At 37.7% G+C, this 24,523-nt stretch overlaps 1 protein-coding gene across 3 annotated transcripts in view; it reads right to left on the minus strand.

Annotated features, from left to right (window-relative positions):
- ZMAT4 (zinc finger matrin-type 4) overlaps positions 1-24,523 on the minus strand; it is a 732,744-nt gene that overhangs the window by 229,678 nt on the left and 478,543 nt on the right. Inside the window, exon 9 of one of the 3 annotated variants that reach the window (XM_020969655.2) lies at positions 14,429-17,240. The exons of the other annotated variants lie outside the window; for them this stretch is intronic. Within the exon in view, the coding sequence (XP_020825314.1) occupies positions 17,225-17,240 (16 nt within the window). The 3' untranslated portion in view covers positions 14,429-17,224. Of the gene's footprint in view, positions 1-14,428; positions 17,241-24,523 lie in introns of those variants that run through there. 3 annotated transcript variants of the gene reach the window in all.

Genomic DNA, 24,523 nt, shown 5'->3' on the forward strand with positions numbered 1-24,523 from the left:
ATTTTCTTAAATATCATTTAATTCCTGGCTATCTTTTTCACTCTCGGAACTTCACCTCCTTGCTAGTGGCCTTCCTACCTTGGTTTTACCTGCCCCTATGGCCTTCTTTTCTGATCATAGATTTTGTGGCCCTGGTCATCATTTCCTGAGCTGTCCAGGCCATACTCACTTGACTCCCATCTTCATTCATCACTGCTGACATTTTTTCACTTCCTAACCAGAAACATTGCCCCCATGTGGGTATCCTCACCCTCCTTTTCCACCATTTTTTGCTCCCTTTTATGTGTTATCTTTCCCCATTGAAATGTAGGCATTTGAGAGTAGGGGGCTGTCTCATTTGCTTATGTTTGTGTCCTGGTGCTTAGCACAGCGCATGACAAATAGTAAGCTCTTAATAAATGATATATCTATCTCCACGGACAAAGAAACAACATTTGTTTTTGACATTGAACCACTTGGTAGTTCTGATGAGTTTGGTGATGATAGTTTTCTTTTCCAGGTCTTTAGTAACTGTGGCAATTGAGGTGGGAGCTAGAATGCCTATTTTTGTGGCAATTGCCACTTCAATACCATACCTCAGCTGCCTTCATATATATCCTTTTCAGTACCTGGGGCCTTCTCACCTTGTATCATGCTGATTTATTCCTTACATTAGTGAGTTCCTCCATTTTAGGGAATTTGGCCTCTAATCCTTCATCCCTCCCCAGCTCTACTTCTGACCTCTGACACCATGGCCCAGCATCTATACCTCTCCCACGCCCAGTCAGTTCCATTTTGTGTGTTTTCTTCTGTTAGGATGTAAGCTCCTCGAGGGCAGGGGCTGCCTTTATTTTCACTTGTGTTTGTATCTCTAGCACTTAACACAGTGCCTGGCATTTAACAAATGCTTGTTCTGCCTTACCTTACCTTACCTTGCCTTACCAAGTTGAGTCTTTGAAAGGGTTACTTCCCTGTATGATAGGTACAGGGTGCAGCCTAGAAGCAAGGTTGGTGGTCTGGAGGGGTTGACCCATTGTGTACTTCACTACTCTTAGCTTTGCCAAGTTGCTCTTCCATCCAGCATTACCTTTTTTTTTTCCCATGTGTTTTTGTTTATTTTTTTCCCTACCTTCAGAATAGCCTTCCCCTTCCTTCACCTCTATCTGCTGAATTCTTGCAGGATGTAGCAAGATGTTCTTCCCCCATCAAGAAGCCCCTCCTGATTCTATGATTATATGGTTTCTTCCTTTTTTGAACTACATGGTATTGTGTCCCTTTTTCTTTACTTAGGGTTATAGCGTAATAAACCTAGAGCTGGTTTCAGAGGCTATCTAATCCTAACCTTTCATTTAAAAATAAAGAACTTTTTAATTTTTCCATAACATTCATTGTCAAATATGTATTTTCTCCCTATCCACAGAGCTATTCCTTCCTGCAAAGAATGAAAATCAAAAAAGAAAAAAAAAACTTCAGCAAAACTAACTCATCAGCTGAGTCTGACAGTAGATGCTATATTGTTCATTCAATCTCTATCACCTCAATAAAAAGAGGAAGGGAGATACATATTTTCAAGGGAGATACATATTTTCATCTCTTCTTCAGAGCCATGCTTACCAACTCCCTAATTATACAGGGGAGAAAAATGAGTTCCATGGAGGTTATGACTTGCCCAAGGTCACACAGATAATGAATGTCAGAGGTAGGATTTGAATACAGGCCTCATGACTCCAGAGCTAGTGGCCATTGTTTTTTTCATTGTGCTATGTTGGCTAATGTTTTTTTTTATTTTTTTATTAATTTGCACACATATCTTCTCTCTTCTAACAGATAGTAAACTGTATGAGGGCAAGAATTATACCTTGTTTTTCTTTGTATCTCTTGCGGTTAAAAAAATTTAATTTTCCTAGGCATCATTAAGAAGGCATGATATTCAGAAAGAGGGGAGAAATAGTTCCACTGCCCTCCGACCTGGGCAGGCCATATCTAGAATAGTGTAATTAGTTCTACAGGCCACACACTTTAAGAAGGATATCAACAAATTGGAAACCATCCAGTGGAAGACATTGAAGACAATAAGGATCCTTGATATCACACCATATGGTTGAAGGAAGCAATGACATGTTTATTCTGAATGTGGGAATGGGAAGAGAATGGAAAAGAGACAAGGAGAGGGGAAATGAGGATTTTATATTCAAGTATTTGAAAGATCACGTAGAAGAAAAATTGCATCTCTTCTCCAGGAACCTAAAGAACAGAGATAAAAAGAGTGGCAAATATAAGCTTGATGGAAGTAAAACCTTCTCAATATTGCTAGCTCTTCTCAACAATGAAAGCTATATTATAAAAGTAGACTATACTGCCCCAGGAGGTGGTGAGTAACCCAGCACTGCAAATCTTTACTTGGAAGTTGGACGGCCAACTAGCAGAGATCAGAAGATCACAGATTGAGAACTGGAGTAGCACCTTTAGAGATAATCCAGGGTTATGACATCTGAAATTCTTTTTGGCCTTGAGTTCCTAAATGTGTGATTCAGCATAACACATCGCCTTGCACATAATAAAAGCTTAGTGAGCCCAGATTGTGAAACCATCAAGTCATAGATATTAAATCTATGATGCCAGTGATATTTCTAACGGTCTTTTCTTTCTCATTTCTCAAGCAAGGAGTAGGATTTTTGATGCTTTTGTACGATAAAATATGAGAAAAACCTATTTGCAAATTGTTGAATATTCCATCTTTTCTAATTTCATGAAGTTACAGAATGTTAAAAGTAGGAGGGCCCTTCAGGTTTATGTTTGGGGCAACAACGATGCATTTAAAAGAGCATTGAACTTGGAGTCACTTAATCCTTGCCTATCTATTTGGCTGTAAAGCTTAGGCAGATCACCACCACCTCTATCAGCCTCAATTTCCTCTTCTATAAAATGGGGATAAACATTCTCACTCTAATTTCCCCTGTGACTAATGCATGTTTAAAAGAGGCCCCTATATACTTCTTACAGTTACCGTTCTAAACCTTTCCCTTTCTCAAGCCCCAACCACACTCTTAGCTGCCATACTTATGTGATACAATTCAGCACCTCTCTAAATCTATGATATCATCATCCTATGATCCATAACCCCAAACTTCTATGGATCATTTCTCACAGTCTCCTCTATTCTTCCGGTCACAGAAGAAGCCCTTATTCATGGCCTAAATCCATTATGGGTTCCTTTTATCCCATTCTATCCCATCTCATTATGGATTATTTTAGGGCAGTCTTCTTATCTCTTATCTTCTCATCTCATCTTCAATCTCCTCTTACCTTTTTAACCTTCTCCTCTGCCTACAAACATGCTCAATGTGACTTGATCCTTAACAACAACAGCATTTTTTGGTTGTTATTGTTTAGTCAATCGGCTGTGTCCAACTCTTTATGACCCATACCGTCCACTGGGTTTTCTTGGCAAAGATACTGGAGTGGTTCACTATTTTTTTCTCCAGTGAATTAAAGCAAACAGAGGCTAAGTGATTTGCCCAAGGTCACATAGCTAGTAAGCATTTGAAGCCAGATTAACAAAATTTTATTTTATAGCATTTAATCCATTCAATAGTTTTATATCACTCTCTTATCTTACACTTAAAAGTCAAAAAATTGACACCACTTAGCATTTTTATTTCCTTGACATTTATTCTTTTCTTGATCCCATGTAATCTAGCTTCTCCTCCATCACTCTACTGAAACTGCTCTCTGTAAGGTTACCAATGACCTAATTTCTGAATCAAATGGTCCTTTTTTTAGCCCTACTTTTCCTTGACTTTTCTACAATTATTTAGTAACTGGAGAATCGTGCAGAAAGAGGGAGTGAGAAGAGAACACCTATTCTTCATGACTGATGTTGATTGCTCTGTCATACCCAGGGCTCTATTCTAGGAAAATAATAACTTAATAACAATTATTATAATTCCTAGAATTTTCGTTGGTACTTTTTATAGTTTGCAAAGTGTTTTCCACACGTTATTTTCAGAAAATAAAATCTAGACAGAGCAGTAGTTTAATATCAGCCCAGACAGAACTTCCAAATGTCACACAAGGTGTCTTCTTTCTCATGCTCATGTCTACTTTGCCTTCTCTTTCCTAAGTACAAATGTGTAAAATAAACAAGGTTAAGCAAAATTATTTCTAAGATCCCTTCTGGCTATAACATTCTCTATTTCAGCTAACATTCCAACTCCTAAGGATGAAGTCAGAGTTATCCATTTGGATGTTAGATACACCAACAAGTGTAGATTACACTACAAAGTTAGATATGTCAATATTGTATATAACTGAAAAAATGGGAATCAATGTGTTAACAGGGATAAAAGCATTAGACTTTGGCTCAGGAGATCTGGATTTGTGTCACAACTCTACCATTTACTAGCTGGACTGGGGTGCCATTTCAACTCTCTCAGCCTTAGCTTCCTCATCTGTAAAATGGGGGTAGTTTGACAGAATATTCTAAAGGCCTCTAGCTGATTCAGTTCTCTGTTATTTTACTTTCGTACATCACTACAACTTTATGAGGATAAGTACTAAACATTTTATTCTTCCCACTTTATAGATGAGAAAATTGAAACTCAGAGAAATTAAGTGATTAGGTGCCCCTATTTTATAGAACAGAGTAAGAAAACAGAGATGAATTGTCTGAAATGGAAGAGGTACTATTGATAAGCATGTCACAAGAAATTTGAGAATCTGTTGTAAAATGCAATAAATACTGGACTTTGAGGCTGGAACCCAGGTTCTAGACTCAGCCCTTCCCCTAAATAGCTATGTAACCTTGGGTAAATCTGAAATTTTCCCCCTCTGGCGGGGGGGAAATCTACATTATCCCAATCTACAAAATAAAGTGATTGGATTAGTTGACTGTTGAAGCCCTTCCCATCTCTACCGTTCTTTCATTCTTCAGTTACTAATTTTAACTCTTTCTCATCTTGGAATAGTCCTTGGCCTGTTTTTGTTTGTTTGTTTGTTTTTAACTGAGGAATTTTATAACTTTGGAAATGCATGTGCCAAGGAAATAATATCATCTTGATTTCATGTACACAAATATTTTGATCTCTGTTGGCACAGGCATTAAATCAGCAAATGCCAAACCCTTGCTGAGAATAGGCACAGTACTATTATCAACCTGTATTGGGCTCTGCATGACACAAGAAAGTCATAAAAAATAAAGCCAACAATTATACAACTGCATAAAAACTAATAAAAATTAAAACATGATAAAGTAGGAAAGGCATGATGTTAAACTGAACAAAGCACTGGTCTTGGTACCAAAGCTTTTTCTTGAAGACCTTAGAGTGAACACACTACTGCTTAATGTAATCCATTCCACTTTTTGTAGTTCTAATGGTTAGGACATTTATTTTTGCCTCTGACACTAAGCCTAAGGATGTTTCCATATAACTTCCATCCATTGCTCCTTGTCCCTCCTCTACCCTGAACCCCTGGAGATTAGCATGTTACAGGATCATGGAATCATTAAGTCTAATCATTGTTTCATGACAGTCCATTGAAGGAGATGTATAATGCCTTTCCTGTACCCAAGGCTTTTCTTTCCAGGGTAAATATCCCTGGTTCTTTCAATCAACCTTCGTGCAATATGATCACAATAAGCTTGATCATCTAATTCATCTATCTTTACAATCTAATAGAAATCTTCCTAAACTGTGTCATCTAGAACTGAATATAGTACTCTAGATATGGAATAGTTGCATAGAGATTGCAGAAGCCAAAATTATTTCTTACCAGGAAATGGAAATTCTAAATTATTGACCAAAGGATGAGGGGCCTAGAGTTGGAAGATACCTCATAGTCGATCTAATGTAACCCCTTTATTTTACAGATGAGAAAAATGAGGTCCAAGGTGGTTAAGTGACTTCAACTTGTCCAAAGTCACACAGATAAGTGTCAGAGGCGAGATTCGAACCCACATGTTTCTGTAAAATAACCCAGAGCAAAAAAAAGCCTCTTCCCAGAGTATGAAAGCTATGACTTCAAGATCCTTGCAGAATGGCATAGTACCCAGGAGAGGCCTCTTAAGGAAGCATATGGGCCAGGGAGTTAAAAAGTATATTCTTCAAGCCAGAAAGATAATACCCTCATAGGCATTATTACTGTATTAAAGAATTTCAAGAGTCATCTTGTGGAAGAGGGGCTATATTTGTTCTCCTTTGCTTCAAAGAGCAGAATTAAGAATAATGGGTGGGATTTCAAAATGGCAAATGTTAAGTCAACATAAAGAATGATTTACTAACAAATCAAGCTATACAGAAAGGAGATGGGATACTTCAGGGGATAATGCATTTTTCACCATTGTAGAGCTTCAAACAAAGGTTTTATGACCAGATGTCAGTGACTTTGCAGAAGACATTCATGCCCAAATACAAATTGCACAGGGTGACCCCAGAGGTCCCTTCCAACCCTTCTATGAAACAGAGAAACAGTGTGGTGTCATGGAAAGATGAGTGGGTTGAGAACCTTGGGACCTGAGTTTTAGTCCCTACCCCACCACCAACTTGTGTTACTGCCACTATCTGGGCTTTGCTCTCCTCTTATGAAAAACTTGGGAGTTGGACTAAATAATAGATAAATCCTGTACAGGTGGGGATCTCTATGATTGCCTATGTCTGTATATAAGTGAGACTCTGAGGTCAGGACCAACAACAGGGTTCTGTAGCACACATGATCCCTCAAGCTTATCAGAAAGAAAATAAGAGTCTGTTGCCTTCCATCTGAGGTTACCTCCAGATTATCCTGTATATAACATACATGTACATAGTTGTTTACATGTTGTCTCCCCAATTAGAATGGGAGCTCTTGAGAGCAAGGATTGTCTTTTGCCTTTCTTTGTATTCTCAGTGTTTAGCATGGAGTAAACAAATGTTTGCTGACTTTTCTTGACTTAGATTACCCATATCTGATCTAGCTTCATAGATGACAATGATTTCCTTTTAAAAAAGCAACTTTAAAGAAAGCTGTATGGATGGCTGTTGTTTTTATATCAATCATTTACACATATCTTCTCCCCTACTTCCTCCCTATCCAGTGAGTCTTCTCTTATAACAGAGAAAAACAATAAGCAAAACCAACATAACATACACATATATCTGTATGTGTGTGTATGTATGTATGTATGTATGTATGTATAAATATAGGTATAGGTATATGTGTATGTACACATATACATAAATGGATATATTCTATGGGTACATACACGTGTGTGTGTGTGTGTGTGTGTGTGTGTGTGTGTGTGTGTGTGTGTGTAAAACACTGACCAAGTTTGACAGTATATGCAATACTCCACACCCTCCTTTCTAAGGAAAAACATAAGTAGATTCTAGGATGACAGTTCTTTGGCCCACTCAATACTTTCTGGCCTTCTGTTATCCAAGGCATTGCCAACATCAAAACCATTGATATTGAAGTCACATAGTCTCCTGATTAGCATTTTCCTGCCTTATGAACACTTTCAAGAAATCAGGGATACGTGATCTAAAATACATATTTTTTAAATTCAAAAAAGAATCTTCTCTAGCTAATTAGACAATTAAAGCAAAGGCCTGGAGTCAGGAAGACTCATCTTCCTGAGTTCAAATCTGGCCTCAGATGCTTATTAGCTGTGTGACCCTGGGCAAGTCACTTAACCCCATTTGCCTTGGCTTCTTCACCTGTCAAATGAGTTGGAGAAGGAAATGGCAAATCAGTTCAGTATCTTGGCCAAAAAAAAAGCAAGTGGGGTCACAAAGAGTCAGACATGACTGAAAACAACTGAACAACAACATCAAAAGATCACCTAGGTCAGCACAGATAACTTTGTGTTCAAGACATCACATCATTTGAAGGGGGAAAATAAGAGAGGATTGACCTAGAAGTATTGAATTCGAATAGACTGGTGATATAGTGGAGATGGCCCTAGTTTTGGAATTAAAAGGACCTGGTTCAAATCCCAACTCTGTTACTTCATATTTTTATGACACTGGTTAAGCCACCATAGGTCTATAAGTTTCAGTCTTCTCATCTATAAAATGGGAAAGAGGACAGAAGTTGTACTAGAAAATCTTCAAAGTCTCTTCAGTTTCTAAATTAATAATTCTGGGTTCTCAAAAATTATGTCAGCTCCTCCTGAACTGGAAGAACTTTAGATGTCTGACCATTAGCTGATGGCCATTTTGACCCCTGTAACTCAGGAAGCTATCTTGTAAGACATGGATGAGCTATGACCTACACGCATAGGAGAATACCCAAACTGAAGGAATCAAAGGTCTTCTGAAATTTTCAAGTACAATGAAAAACAAGGCAGTATTTACCAATCAAGTAGGTTATTTGAAGTGTTACACTCTGCAAATGACAAAGGTCTTGCCAGTAATGGTGACCTCCTGTTCAGCTGGACATTACGGACATTAAGAACTGGTGAGGAAGTTTGAATTGGCACAAGGGAGCTGTTTAGGTAAAATCTGCAGAAACAATGAAAACTACTGGCTGTAGCCAGAAAAAAAGGGCAAAATTAGATTTTTTTTCCCCCTCACATAATGTGAAGATCATAGAAATAGGAACTGCTAATTAAGCAGAGGCAATATGAAATCAGCAAATAAAAGTGCTACGCAGAGGAGTGACTAAAAAGCAATTAATCATCGGAAGGAATGGCAGCAAAGAACTAAAAGTAAAATGCCTTTTAATCCAGTTGCCATAGAGCCTTCTTGTCTAAGCGGTGAGAGGTCAACTGTCAGAAATTTTTTTGTTGTTCAATTTGTGCCATAAACTTGAAAACATTGCTGGAAAAACAGCAGGATGACCCAGTGGAAAGAATACTAAATTTGGTGTCAGAGAACCTAGATGTAAATCTAGGCTCAAGTCTCTTCACCTCCCTGAGCCTTAGTTTCTTCATCTGTAAAAGCAGAGTGTTAGACTAGGTGACCTCTAAAGTTGAGGTCTTATCCTCTCAAATCACACTTCATAAGATTAAGAGAAGGCAGAGCTAATAGGGATCAACTAATTCAATTTCATCATTTTACAAATGATGTAATGGAGAGCAAATTACTTTCCCAAGGACAGTTGTTGTCATTGTTTAGTCATTTTTCAGTCATGTCTGACTCTTTATGACCCCTTTTGGGGTTTTCTTGACAAAGATACTGGAGTGGTTTGCTATTTATTTCTCCAGCTCATTTTACAGATGAGGAAACTGAGGTAAGCAAGATTAAGTGACTTGCCCAGGGTCATATAGCTAATAAATGTCTGAGACTGGATTTAAACTTGGGAAGATAAGGCTTCCTGACTCCAGGACCAGTGCTCCATCCATTGCATCACCTAGCTGCCCCCAAAATGCACAGATACAGAGTCAAGATTTGAACCCATTTCCTCTGGTTCCAAATATGGGTCTTTCAGTTGCGCCATGCTGCTTCCAAGGAGATTCCTTGGCCAGCAGCATTTCATTTCTCATTGAAAACTAGTTGATGTTCCCCAATTGAGAAATGGCCAAAGAATATGAACAGGTAGTTTTCAGAGGAAGTAATTAAAACTATAGTTATTTGAAAAAATCTTCTAGGTCACTATTTACAAGAGAAACACAAATCAGAATAACTCTGAGGCATCACATCACACCTATCAGATTGGCTAATGTGACCAAACAGGAAAATTATAAATGCTGGAGATATGGGAAAATTTAAACAATAGTGCATTGTTGGTGGAGTTGTGAACCGATCCAACAATTCTGGACAGCGATTTGGAACTATGCCCAAAGGGCTATAAAAATGTGTATACCCTTTGACCCAGCAATACCAGTTCTAGGTCTATATCCCAAAGAGATCATACAAATGGGAAAAGGAGCCACATGGACAAAAATATTTATAGTAGCTCTTTTTGTTGTAGCAAAGAATTAGAAGTTGAGGGGATGCCACCAGTTGGGGAATGGCTGAGCAAGCTGTGGTATATGAATGTAATGGAATACTATTGTGCTGTAAGAAATGATGAGCAGACAGAGTTCAGGAAAACCTGGAAAGACTTGAATGAACTGATGCTGAGTAAGGTGAGCAGAACCAGGAGAACACTGTACACAGTAACAGTCACAATGTGCAATGACTAATGTTGATAGACTCGTATTTTCTTAGCAAGGCAAGGATCCAAGACAACTCCAAAGCACTCATGATGGAAAATGCTGTCCACATCCAGAAAAAGAACTATGGAGTCTGAATGCAGATCAAAGCATATTATTTGCTCTCTCTTTTTTCTTTTCTTTTTTTTTTGTTTGTTTCTTATTTCTTGTGGTTTCTTTCATTGGTTCTAATTCTTCTTTACAACATGACTAATGTGAAAATAAGTTCAATGTGAATGTACATGTAGAGCCTATATCAGACTGCATGCTATCTTGGGGTAGAAGGAGAAGAGAGACGGGGAGAAAACTTGGAACTCAAAATCTTATGGAAGTGAATGTTGAAAACTAAAAATAAATTAATTAATTTTTTAAAAAGCTAATTGATGACATTATAATAACTGCCCTTCCCTACGTCTTTATTTTATTTTTATTTTTTATTTTATTTTATTCTGAACTTAAGAAATAAAACAAGCATTTCCATAACATAGAAGAATAGAAAAACATGATTATACATGAAACTGCAAATCTATTATGTACAACAAGAGTCCCATCATTCTTCTACTCACCTAGGTTTTTAATTATGGTGTCCTCACTCTGGTTAAGGTACTTATTGTCTTTTCATCAGCCCCCATTTGAAGAATTTCTTAATTGTTCTCCCCCATCTCCCTTCTCCAATCCATCCTCGTATTTAAGACCATCTATGAGAACTTCAATCTACCTATTCAGCCTATTTCCCACCATTCTCCTTCATAGTCAATTGTTCCATCTAGACTAGACAACTAATTACACCTGGATCTTGACATTCCATCTCCAGGCTTCCTTGCATTCACATAAGTCACTCCACATGCCTGTAGTGCATTCACTACTCATTTGTCCTTATCAAAATGAATATTTTCCTTCAAGTTTCACCTTAGGTGGCATCTTCTCTATAAAGCCTTCCCTAAGCCCTCTAGTTAATTGTCTCTCCTCAAATTACTATTTATTTGCTTCTCTGAATGTTTTTCCTCTTCAATAACATATAGGAAAAGATAGCTTTATTCTGGTCATCATGTCCCCAGGATCTGGCATAGTACCTTGCAGATAAATGTTTGTTAAATAGAAGTTATGATGAGGAATATGACAAATACATATAGAGATTGTTGACTTATCTTGCAATCCTATCATAGAAAAGGAGACTAAGGGAATATTTCTATAAAGTTGTATATTTTTAAAGCACTTGGCTTTTATTAATTAGTTTATCCACACATATTCCTGCGAGGGGGCACTGTATAATTCTAGTAGGGGCAGCTAAGAAAAAGAAAGAATAAGTGGCTTATTCACTTATATCACGAGCACCAAAGCCATGAATACATATTTGATGTCGTGATCTGTTGCCTTCCTCCCTCCACCCCCACATCCCATCATTGTGGCCACTGAAGAACAAACAATGGTGTAGTTTTTTTAAATGATGAAAGATATATTAGATTGAGATACTACTTCACACCTAACAGATTCATTAATATGACAGAAAAGGAAGATGATTAGTGTTGATGGGGATGTGGGAAAGTTGGGAAACTAATGCACTGTTGGTGAAGCTGTGAACTGATCCAACCATTCTGAAGAGCAATTTGGAACTATGCCTAAAGGGGTATAAAACTGTGTGTGCCCTTTGATCCAGCAATGCCACTACTAGGTCTGTAACCCAAAGAGATCATAAAAAGGGAAAAGGACCTACACCTACAAAAATATTTGTAGCAGCTCTTTTTGTGGTGGCAAAGAACTGGAAATTGAGAGGGTGCCCATCAATTAAGGAATGGCTGAACAAGTTGTGATATATGAATGTATTGGAATGCTATTGTGCTATAAGAAATGACGACCAGGCCGATTTCAGAAAAAACCTGGGAAGACTTGCATGAACTGATGCAAAGTGAAGTAAGTAGAACCAGGAAAACATTATACATAGTAACAGCAACATTGTGCAATGAACAACTATGTCTTAGCTCTTCTCAGCAATAGAATGATCCAAGACAATTCCAAAAGACTTATATGGAAAATGCTATCCACATACAGAGAAAGAGCTGATCGAGTCTGAATACATATTGAAACATGGTAGTTTCACTTTTTGTTTTTTTCATTTTTTTTCCTTTTGCAAACTGTATTTTCTTTTGCAAACTGTTTCTTCTTTCACAACCAGACTAATATGAAAATATTTTACATGATTGCACATATATAACCTATATCAAATTGCTGTCTTAGGGAGTAGAGAGTGGAGGGAGGAAATTTGAAACTCAAAATTTTATTTAAAATGAATATTAAAAATTATCCTTACATGGAATGGGAAAAAAATACCATTAAAATCTATGAAATTTTTAAAAAGAAAGACATACTAGATGCTTAGTTTGGTTGGAAATCTAGGATTCCCTAGGGTTATTTGATTGTCTTATAATTTAGACAGGACTCTACTTATGTCTTCCTCTGATGATCCATTATGGCATGGAGGCAGAGATGTGCTGGTAAATGTTCAACAATCAGTTTTCCAGAAAGGCAAGGCATACTTTACATTTAATCTGCATCATTAAGATTTTCTCTGTCACTTTCCTAAGTCTAGAGCAGTGGTGTCAAACTCAAATAGAAACCATAGGCAGGGATCCTTGCAGCAGCCTGTTGGCTTAGAAAACAACATATTGACATCCTCTATGTTCTATTGTTATTTTTAATGATTTCGTTAAATATCTCCTAGTATGTTTTTATCTGTTTAGGGCTGCAGACTATATTTCAGCTTAACCCTGCTGGTCAAGACAGTCAACAAAAGCTAAATCAAGCACTGATTTGTTTTCCAATGAGATACAAAGCCTAACACTGAAAATTTAACAATTAGCTTACACAGTATAAACTGGCTCCAACACATCCCTGCATGCAGGTGACCTTCAGGTCTTCAAGCCTATGCCAGCAGAGCACAAGCTGGGTAGTACAGTGAATAGAGCACTGACCCTGGAGTGAGGAGGATCTGAGTTCAAATTCAGGTACAGACACTTACTAGCTGTGTGATTCAATTGTCTCCAACAAATTAAAGAAAATAAAGGTAAGTGTACTGTGCTGGTTCAGGCCCTTATCACCTCATGCCTAGACAACTGCTATAGCCCCTTAATTGACTGGTCTCCCTGCCTCGTCCTCTCCATATTCTGTTTCATCATCAGCTCAACTGACAAATTGATTTTCTTGAAGTGAAAACAGGATTGTACCAACACCCCACCCCCTTTCAATAAATTCCAATGGTTACGTCTCATCTCCAGGATCAATTATAAAATCCTCTGTTTGGCTGTTAAAGCCTTTTGTAACCTGGCTCCCTCCTTCCTTTCCAGTCTTCCTGTGCATTACTCCCTCAAGATGTTCTGCAGTCTAATGATGTTGGTCTCTGCTTTTTCTTACCTGAGACATTCCATCTCCTCACTCTGTACGTGGTTGTCTCCCATGCCTAGAACTTTATTTCCCTTTAGCTCCATGTTTTGGCTTCTTTGAAGACTCAGTTAAAATTCTACCTTCTGCGAGCAGCCTCACCCTTTTAAGCCTTCCCTCCATTGATAATCTATCTATCTATCTATCTATCTATATCTATCTATCTATCTATCTATCTATCTATCTATCTATCACTTATCTATGTCTTCTTTACACATCGTTGTTTGAATGTTGTCTGATTCATTACATTGTGAGTTACTTGAAGGCATGTACCATGTTTGGTTTTTGATTTTTACCTTTCTTTTTATCCCCAGGGCTTAGCACAGTTCCTGGCACATAGTAAGCACTTAGTGCATACTTATTGAACGTATTTGGCTTTAAAATAAGTTTTAAGAACAGAAGAAAAGATCTTTGATAATTCAAATTTTACATACCAGATAAAATTTTGCTGTGGGCTCATGCTTGGGAAACAACATTTCTATTATGTATTATTCAAATGAACTGATCATAGTTGCCATATGCATTTGAAAAATAATTCAATTTCTTTTTAAGTGTTTCATAATTCAGACATTTTTTGCTCCCTAATATGAGATCTTTCCCCAATTAGTTTATGTAAGTGTGGTTTTTCTGTAAATGCGTTCCTCCCATTCTCCTGTCCATTGTTCTTTATTGGAATCAGGTGGTATTGTGTGAGACCTGCTTCTGCTCTCTAAGGCAGATGTGTCAAACTTCCAGAGCAAAACTTCTGAATGCATCCAGATTAAATTATAATTGGAAAATATTTAAAAAATAAGTAAAAATACCATAAAACAAGTATAATGTTAATTTGCAATTTCTAAGTCAATTTACAGCCTTCAAGATATGTTTCTATCTGAATTTGACACCAGTGCTCTAAGACATTATGTGGAAAATGGTAAAAATGAGTATCTCTCTAAAGTTCTCTGATGTGGTTCTCTCATGTATTAAACAATTCCCCATTCACATGTAGCTTAACAGGTACCTGTCTGTTTTTTATATCTCCAGTGCCTACCAGAGGATTCACATATTTTTACTTCATTTTCTTTTTTCTTTTCTTTTCTTTTTTTTGGGATTGGAGGAAAGGATTCCAACCTGTGATTTCATCTTTACATAGAATTCCCAGTGTAGAAACTTCCTCTACCAATGAAGATCTGTGACAGTATCTTATAAAGTTACCCGAGAGCACTGAGGAGTTAATCATTAGCCCAGGATGACATAGCCTGTATTTGGGAGGCTTAATAAAAAAACTTGTTGGATTGGGTTGATTTATAAGATCTTAAACAGAAAGGCAGGAAGGTTGTTTTTTTTTTAAATCAAATATGTTCTTGCTATATTTTCAAAGTAAATATACCTTAAAGGGCTTTAATGGTACTTGGGATGCTAACCAATGAGGTCTAGAAGTAGGGGGAAAACAAAGCCAGTGGAGGCTCAAGTCATGGCATTAAAGAAGAGATAACCCCCAACCCCTCAGAGTACCCTCCATGTAGATGGCTTGGTTCTGAGGGAGTGAGTCAGTATGTGTTCATTATGGAGGTAAATAATGAAAAGCCCACAATATGATCCCTCTCTCCAATCCAAATACCCAGACAGTTTGCCCTGACTTCCCCCCATTCCTGCCCCATGACATGGTAGCCTAAATGACAGAAAAAAGGACAGGTCCATCTCTGGCCCTGATTCTGGCTTTCCTGATAACACTAGAAAGGAAACTGTAATTGACTGTTTCTTTCTTGGGCGATGCTGAATATTTCATCCTATATGCATGTGTCTGTGAATGTTAAAGCCCACCTCCTCCTGTGTCCCAATCATTGAGGGAAAAACTACTCTCTTTCAGTTGGCAGTCAGACAGATGAAATGTGGTGATGTCCCTAGGCAAGAGCATCCTGAAATAAACATGCTTAGGTCCAAATTGGGAGACTTATCAGCAAAAGGCTTGGTGTGCTTTCAACACGAAACTGGAGAATTTCGTGTTGATAGTTAATAAAATCATATGCTGTATTAGGTTATCTGAAAACAACAACAACAACAACAACACTTCAGGGTTCCAGCTCATCGACTGCACAGCTCACTCACTGCACACATAAAGAAACAAACACTATTTAATATATTTATGTACATACACATATACAGACTTTGCTTACTTTATAGCAAAATTGACAAGGTATATTTTACACACCAAAGGAAACCACCTTTGCTGGGATGGGAGGCTGTCAGGTGTTCTGAAGCATTTACATCAGCCTTTTTGCAGCTGGAACATGGTTCTTTTTGTTCATGTTGGACAGCCCTTGCTTGGCTATTGATGTTTCTAAGCATTGTGCCCCTCTTGGTTTTTACTTGATCAGCCTGTGGACAGCAGAGGCTCCTCTTCAAAAGATAGGTATCATGTTTAAGTCCAAGTTATTAAGATGGTTGTTTGCCTTCTTTTGAGAAACATTTCATCTATTACTCACTGAGTTTCAGGCACCTCCATTCTCTACAAAAATAGCAACCACAATCTAGAAAATCCAAATTCTTTCTCAGAGTCAGAAAAAGGACTCCCTGCTCTTACCATGTCTTTGTGAACTCTACCTGGGCACCAACTGTAGCACTGATGTATAATTTATATGAGTTACATATTCATTTTTGTGGGAGCCTCCAAGAAACCTAGGACAGTGACATTAGAAAGGAATAATGAAGCATACAGAAAGAGCTCCACCCCAGTGCTCTGGCCAAACTGACATCCCTTCTCTTGCCTTCCATTTAAATTCACTTCTGCAGGTATAACCAGAATCCACCCCAAATTAAAAGGTCATGACTCAAGTTCACGTCAAAGGAAACACCTGTTTACTTTCATTCAATTTAATGGATTTCTTTTCTTTATCTGGTGCCTTGGGGAAAAGAAATAAACTGGAGTCAACTGTTGTGGGGGGGGGTGGCGGGGTGGGTAGTGTGTGCACCATCCCATGGGCTGGCTTTTCCCTTCATGCTTTATATTTAACATTCTTTTGGTCTCTTAAGGGAAAACCCTTGTTTTAACCTTGAGAAGCTGTACTTGAATGACAGAGAAAAGAGTTGGTGATTTCACCCTTTATCTCCAAGCTCTCCTTTTTCAGTTGGCATGATCCATCCGCATTTCTAAAGGCATCATGTGGAGGCATGGGATTCATCCATTATACATCTCCTATTGATTGAGCTTCAGTCTGGTTCTCTGCCCATTGACACCAATCATGCTGAACATGGTGGAGGAATAACGTTTGTTTCTGGTGGAAGATGGTTTTACATCACAATCATCAATAATTTAACAGAATAATTATACTCTGAAGAAATCTAGAATAAATACCCCAAAAGTTGTGTGTGTTTTGTGGGGTTTCTTTTGTTCTAAATCTCTGCTGTCTTTGAGGTTGAGTTATATTCTTCCTTAGCCGTTTGCTACAGCATTATACTTGAGAATGTGTGTGGAATCTTTTTTCCAAGAAATTTTTTAATCCATCTTAACTTACCACAAAGAATTTGTTTTTTAAAGAAAGAAAATCCAGTTGTTTCCCCACACTAAAATTACTATGTTAATTTGTGAATCCACTTAAGAAATGTTCATTGTCCAAGAAAGACTCCTCCTCCACTGGTTGGTAAGTGATTCTCCTTGGCAGAAGTAATCCTGATTTTTTTTCCTCATCCCTTGTTTTCTCATCCCAGGTGTTTTCACTACTGATTCTTCAGGCTGTAATACAGAAGGGGAAAAAAGGCTTACCTTCCTCACCACAGTTATCTATTCCAACATCTCTCATGACATTTGACTATGACAAAAGAGTTTCTCAGCTATTGTAAAAAGAACCCTAAGCTGGGTATCATAGGATCTTGGTTCAAATTTGTCTGTACTGTTTCTTGTCTTGGTAGCCAAAAACACTTGGCTTAGATTGGGAAAATCTTAGTTTGAGTCCTGACTCTGCCACTAATTGATTGCCTTACCTTGGGCAAATCACTTTTTACCTCTGAGCTTCTATGTTCTCAGCAGTAAAAAGAGAAAGTTGGGATGGATGTTCTCTAAAATTCCTTTTACTTCTAAAACCTGTCTTCCTAATTCCAAACAATCCGAGTTTTGCAGGTGAATCATTATAGAACAGAAGTGGAGGACACCAAAGAGGAATCTTGCCAATGCAGTCAGTGGATTATAGAGAATTTTAGTTTGCTAAGCTATGACTCCAAGCACTAAATTAATTTAAGTGTCCTTAGAAGAAAACAAGAATAAATGAAATTGAATTTCTTTCGTCAGGGATATAGAGTTAATAGCATGCTAGTGACACCGCTCAGAGAAATGAGCATATATGGTGTGAACACCCATCTTCTAAGAGGTAACCTTGATGACATACAATGAACATACCCTGTTGTTAGGATAAGAATGATGTTAGAAGAGTCAGGCTATTGTCATTAATAAATCTTACAATCCATCCAACCAGATTTTCCCAAGCTAGCCATGTGAGAATTGTTTTCAGCTTGCCTTTCAAAGGGCATTAGTTCAAGTCAAACAGGGACCTAGAAAAACACCTACCAGTTCAAAACAATGAACCTTTCTCAAGCTGCCATTTAATCTGATCTTTAGTGGGAGGATAGCAGGATGCAAGGTGTGGGAAACTAGGCTCTGCCTCATTGGAGGCTTCTTATTTAATTTTAGAATGAGAAGCAAAACTCAGGTAGAGTTTTTAATAGGAAGATGATGAATACATTGGCTGTCCTGATTCTTCAGTGCTAAACCTACTTATCAAGACTGGCGATAATTCATCACTTAGAAATCAGAACCATCAGTCTCCTGAACAAGCATACATCTTCACTCTAGGTGATACCTGTACTTTGAGCAGAAATTTTTGCCACCATGCAGCTATGAACTATTTTCAGATATTGTTAAGATTCAATTTGAGAAATGGCTGAAATTAAGAAAGTTATCTTTTACTCAAATAAAGAGTTATTGAACCTTGCAATACTTGAATGATTTTTACCTAGAATCTATCTTGTATTACTGACATTAAAGGAAAAAAAAGGAAGATGCAGGGTGTCATGATAGAAGTCTTAGGGTTCAATATCTCTCTCTTATACACACTGTGTAACCATGAGAACATCACTTAAGGTCTCAGTGAGCCCCAAGCAATGTTCTAAGACTGTAAGTTACAGGAGGTTGCTGAACTGCATCAGGGAAAGGAGTTTTCACACTGGGGGTGTCCTATATCATTGAACTCACATGTCCTATCCCTAACCCAAACCCTAAGAGAAGAAAGTCATGAATGGGAGAAAATGGTAAATAAAAACCAGTAAATGGTAAATAATTAAAAATTTTATTTTGCTTAAAATAGGTTTAAATACTATTGTTTAGATACCCATACTTTCCATGTATTTTGAGAATTTGGCCAACTCACTTCATCAGACATTTAGTGAATAACTACTATGTGGAAGGTGCTATGCCAGGTACTGACGATGTAAAGATATGATGCAGATCTTGTGCCAGATTATGGCAGGGGGAGCCATGCACATCCTTTTACTTGCATCCTTTCTGTATTCTCTTGAGTCTTCTCCTTAACTCAGCTGAAAAAAAAGTCTTTGAACCTTGGTATATTTGGATAGTTGTACCTATACTCTATATTACTGAATTAAGAAAGGAATTAACGTATTACTGACATACTGTATTACTGACATCAAAGAATGAAAAAAAAGTGTGACATTGTAGATAGAGTTGGAAGGTCTTGAGGTTCAAATTCAGTCTTTTTTTTTCTTTTTCAAGTTCTGTCTCTAAGTGAAAGGGTATGAGAGATTTGAGTAAGGAACAGTCACATCTACACGGCAGAATCAGAGAAATTTCATGAAGGATATGATGTCTGATCTGAGCTTTGAAGAAAAGAAAAGATTGGATGGATGAAGATTGGGAAGAAGTTACACAGTGCAACATGGGGGAGTCAGAGACTTGAAATGTGTGTGTGTGTGTGTGTGTGTGTGTGTGTGTGTGTGTGTGGTGTGTGTGTGTATAAAATGAAACTAGGAAATAAATTTGAAACTAGATTATGAAAGGCCTTGAATGCCAGGATAAGACATTGTCCATTGCTTGGTAGTTGATGTGGAACCATTGAAGGTTTTTAAGTAGTGGAATGCCATTAGGGAAGATTAATCTGGGGTGGGGGATGGGGGAGTGAATGTATGATGTGACAGAAATGGCACTGGACTTGATGCCATACTTGGGTGCTAAGGCCAGACTTACAATTCTGCATCTTTGGGCAAATTATATGCTCTGTGGGCCTCAGTTTTTTCTTGGTGTATTTGGAGGGTGAAATTAGAGACTTGGACTAGATGATACTAATAGTCTCTTCCAACCTGAATCTATAAACATAATGAAGTTCCAAGGTGAAGACCTACTTCAGGATTTACTATGAAAAGGCCAAGTTTTATGATGCTGTCCCCCAGCTCAGGTCCTTTCTATAACTCATTCCATGTGGAATACCCAGTGTCTCTTAGAATGATGGATACAATTGCCCTTTTACAAAATTTCCCTGGAGGAAGGCAGACACTTAAATGTTTGAGATGCAAAGGACTTCTCTCAGCTGAGTGAATAGAAAGAGTTCAGGTGTCAACAAATTGCCAACTCAACCAATTATGCAACAGACTCCGAGGAGAGGCCAAGCCCAGTTCTTTACAGTGACTTGAAGAGGCAGAGGAGAATGAGGTTGATGACCCTGTCCAAGGTCAGAATGAAAGTCAGAAGCAGCTGGAACTGTGGATGAGAAAGAAAACTGACTTCTGGGATAGCCAGAATGTCAGGGAGTATCATTAATTAAAGCACCTACTGTGTGCCAGGTACTGTGCTAGGCATTGGGGACACAAAGAAGGGAAAAAAAATACCAGGCCCTAGCCTCAAGGAGCTTGCAATTTAATGGGGAAGACAACATAATATAATTATGTACAAACAAGATATAGACAGGGTAAATTGGAGATAATCAGTGGTAGAAAGGCACTATGATTGAGGAAGTCTACAAAAAGCTTTTCAAGGTGGGGCTTAAGCTAAGGCTAAAGGAAAGCAGGGAAATCTGGAGACAGAAGTGAGGAGAGAGCTCCAGAGTGGGGGACAGCAAGCAAAAATGCCCAGAGTTAGGAGATGGAGCATTATGTGGGAAAAACAACAAGGAGGTCAATGTCACTGGATCCCAGAATACATGAACATGATAGGCAATTTTGCTTTTATTAAATAACTTAACATGTTAAAGCCCTGTGCAAACATTGAAGTGCTATACAAATGTTAGCCATGATGACTACTACTACTACTACTACTACTACTACTACTACTACTACTACTACTACTACTACTACTGCTACTAGTACTAGTAGTACTGTTGCTACTACTACTACCACCACCACTACTACTGCTACTACTCCTACTGCTATTACTACTGCTACCTGGGACCAAGCCCAGGAGTCAGTAAGGAGCTTAGACCAACTACCAAGTTCTATTACTTGATTCAAATGTTTAGCAGTTGGCAAGGACATAAGGTTGATCATTTGTGGTTCCCACCGAAGAAATACCCAGCCACTCACCTAAACATACATAGCTTTCCTCTAGAATTTTTTCTTCTGAAAATAACTGTTAGGAAACATTCTCACCAGGTAACCAGACCATACTGGAGCATGTAATCATTGCAATATGGGCAAGAAGGGCATAGAGAATATACACATAAAATATGTTTTATTGAGTAAGAGAGCTTTGAAATCTTGCCTCTGTGTGCCCCCTGGGTTCCCAGAGCTTTGTTTGCTTGTTGTTTTTTTTTTACAATTATTATCATAAAACCTCATTTACAAAATTTCTCAACATCCTTCACTATTCAATCTATGACTTAAGGACAATCTTACAGTAGTTCCTGGCTTTGCAAATTAATGCAGCAAAAAGGTGGATAGTCCTCAAAAAAACAAACAAGTCAAATCCCATCTGTATAAACTGCTGAGACACACTAACAAATGTTCACTTTCTCCAATTCAAACAAGCTTGCAATGCAGCATTCTCCATGTAAGTGAGAAGACCGAATGTGTCAGCAGCTGAACAGTTTTCAAGGCATGATTACATCATTAGAGGAAGCCAGAGAAATCTTTATTTTAACTTATAGTAAAAAGGGGTGCCTTGAGAATTTAATCTCATAATGAGGGAAAATATCACACACTCCCTTTTTTTAGAGTCAGCGTAATTATCCAGAGCCTTTCAGAACATAGGGAAGTAATGACAAATTAAAATGCCTTTCAATTCCATCTCACTTTTATAATTATTCATCTGCTGCTGTTATTATTGCCATAAAGGCATCTCCATACTTTAGTCAGCCTCCCCTTTGATACAAAGCACATGGAAAATTTTACTGTTATTAACAAGCATTCAGCCTCTTGATCTATAAAAAGAATTCTTTTTATTTGAGATGGAAAAGTCACGTAATTCATATATTTTAAGAACTTTCCTTAAATAGAAAATGGAAGGGAGGGAGTAATAATTGCATTTTCTCACCAGAAAGAACAGTATGTGGTATGGGGCAGACAGTGCCTCAGAGGGGTTATAAGATCACTGGGGGATGAGGAGAGGAAGGGGTGTTTTCACCTACATTGTACATGCACAGACTTACACATAATTCTCTACCATATACTATATTCATTTTAGCATATCACGTTCAGACCAGAAAAATTGCAAAAAGCATCAGGATCTCTACATGACATGAGCTGAACTGATAAAGGCATGTGATCCCAATAGCAGGACCTGGCCTGCTTTGCAAGGTGAAGTTGGCTGGGGAAAAGAAGAAGAAAAACAAATGAGAAATGAACACAAAAATATGAAGATATAACCAGAATGTGTAAAGAGGGAAAAAGATGGTGTTTGACCCAACTCCTGATCATCAAGTAAATTAAGGCTATAAGATAAGTTTGTTGTATACAGCTGTACTCTATGGCATACAACAGGGAGCTTTTTGAAACAGTATTAGAAACAATTTCCAGTTCCCTATAAAACTCTTCCACCTCATCAAACATAAGAAACATAAATGAGATACATGATAAAGAGATACATAAAATGTTAACAAAAATAACAAACAGAACATATATTGCAATTAGCATAGTGTTAAGTGTAGATCTAGGCAGCTAGATAGAGTGCTGAGGCTGGAGTCTGGAAGAGTCATCTTCCTGAGCTCAAATCTGGTCTCAGACAGATTTGTGACCCTAGGCAAGTCACTTAACCCTATTTGCCTCAGTTTCCTTATCTCTAAAATGAACCAGAGAAGGAAATGACAAATCATTCCAGTATCTTTGTCAAGAAAACCCCAAATGGAGTCATGAAGAGTTGGACACAACTGCCAAATGACTGAACAAAAGGGGTACATCAATTTTAGAAAATATAAACCTCTAAATGTTATTCCAGAGCAAGAAGGGGTTCATGTGCGATGAATATGCTGAAACACACAGTCTCTAAGGTCAGTGGGGTACAGTAAAAAAGGTACTAGATTGTATTGGCAGTTGGATAATCCAGGTTTAGATTTTGGACATGCTGCTTTATACTTGCATTACCTTGGGTAATTCACTGTCCCTGGTCAGTGATGCTGAGGAATCTATTCACAGAATTACAGAGTTGGAGGGGAACCTGGCAACATTTGGTCCAATACTCTCATTTTATATGGGAAGAAATTGAGGCCTATATACAGGAAGGGGCTTGCTCAGTGTTATAGAGGTTTCTCAGTGGCCATGTCATGCTGATGCCATTTTGACCCTGAAGTCCAGAAAATTTAAGCTCCTTGAGGGCAGGGAATGTTTTCTTTCTTGTTTTTCTTTACCCTGTGCCTAGCAAGGACCTCATGCAGAGTAGATGCTTAATAAATACTTATTCTAAGTTATGTTATATGAATGTAATGGAATACTATTGTGCTATAAGAAATGATGAGCAGTTGGACTTCAGAAAAACCTGGAAAGACTTACATGAACTGATGCTCAGTGAAGTGAGCAGAACCAGGAGCACATTGTAAACAGTAACAGCAACATTGTGCAATGACCAACTTTGATAGATTTAGCTCTTCACATCAATTCAAGGATTTAAGACAATTTCCAAAAGACTCATGATAGAAAATGCTGTCCACATCCAGAGAAAGAACTTTGGAGTCTGAATGCAGATCAAAGCATACTATTCTCTCTCTCTCTCTCTCTCTCTCTCTCTCTCTCTCTCTCTCTCTCTCTCTCTCTCTCTCTCTTTTCTTTCTTGCAATTTTTCCATTTTTCCCTTTGGTTGTAATTCTTCTTTGTAACGTGACTAATGTGAAAATATGTTAAATATGAATGTATATGTATAGTCTATATCAGATTGCATATCATCTTGGGGAGAGAGGAATGGAAGGAGGGGGAGAAAATTTAGAACTCAAAATCTTATGGAAGTGAATGTTGAAAACTAAAAATAAATAAAAATAAAAATAAATACTTATTCTATTAACTTGTTAAAGTAGACTGAAATGTCCAGGGATTTTTCATAGAAACTGTTGTTAAGTCACATCTTTCCCAACTTGTTACTGTACAATTGATTTTTTTTAAGAGTAGGGTTTTGCATTGGAGTATTTGAACAAAATTATTATGTAATCACTAAGATACAAATGCCAACTTGTGAGGAATGAGGTCCTTAAAACATCATCAATGACTATAGCAATAAACTCTCTTTTCATGTATATATATATATGTGTGTGTGTGTGTGTGTGTGTGTGTGGTATATATATATATATATATATATATATATATATATATACATATATATATGTATATATATATAATATGTGTGTGTGCATGTCTGGGTGTGCATATGTGTGTATACACACACATATATACATACATGCATGTGCATATGCATATACATATACATATGTACGTATGTATGTATGTATATGAGGGAATGGGGTCCAGGACTCAGTTAGACAGATTAGAGGAGTGTGTGTGTGTGTGTGTGTGTGTGTGTGTGTGTAGAGAGAGAGA

This window comes from Phascolarctos cinereus, unplaced genomic scaffold, assembly GCF_003287225.1.
Source record: "Phascolarctos cinereus isolate Bilbo 61053 unplaced genomic scaffold, phaCin_HiC Scaffold_2;HRSCAF=192, whole genome shotgun sequence".
In the NCBI taxonomy this organism is placed as follows: Eukaryota; Metazoa; Chordata; class Mammalia; order Diprotodontia; family Phascolarctidae; genus Phascolarctos; species Phascolarctos cinereus.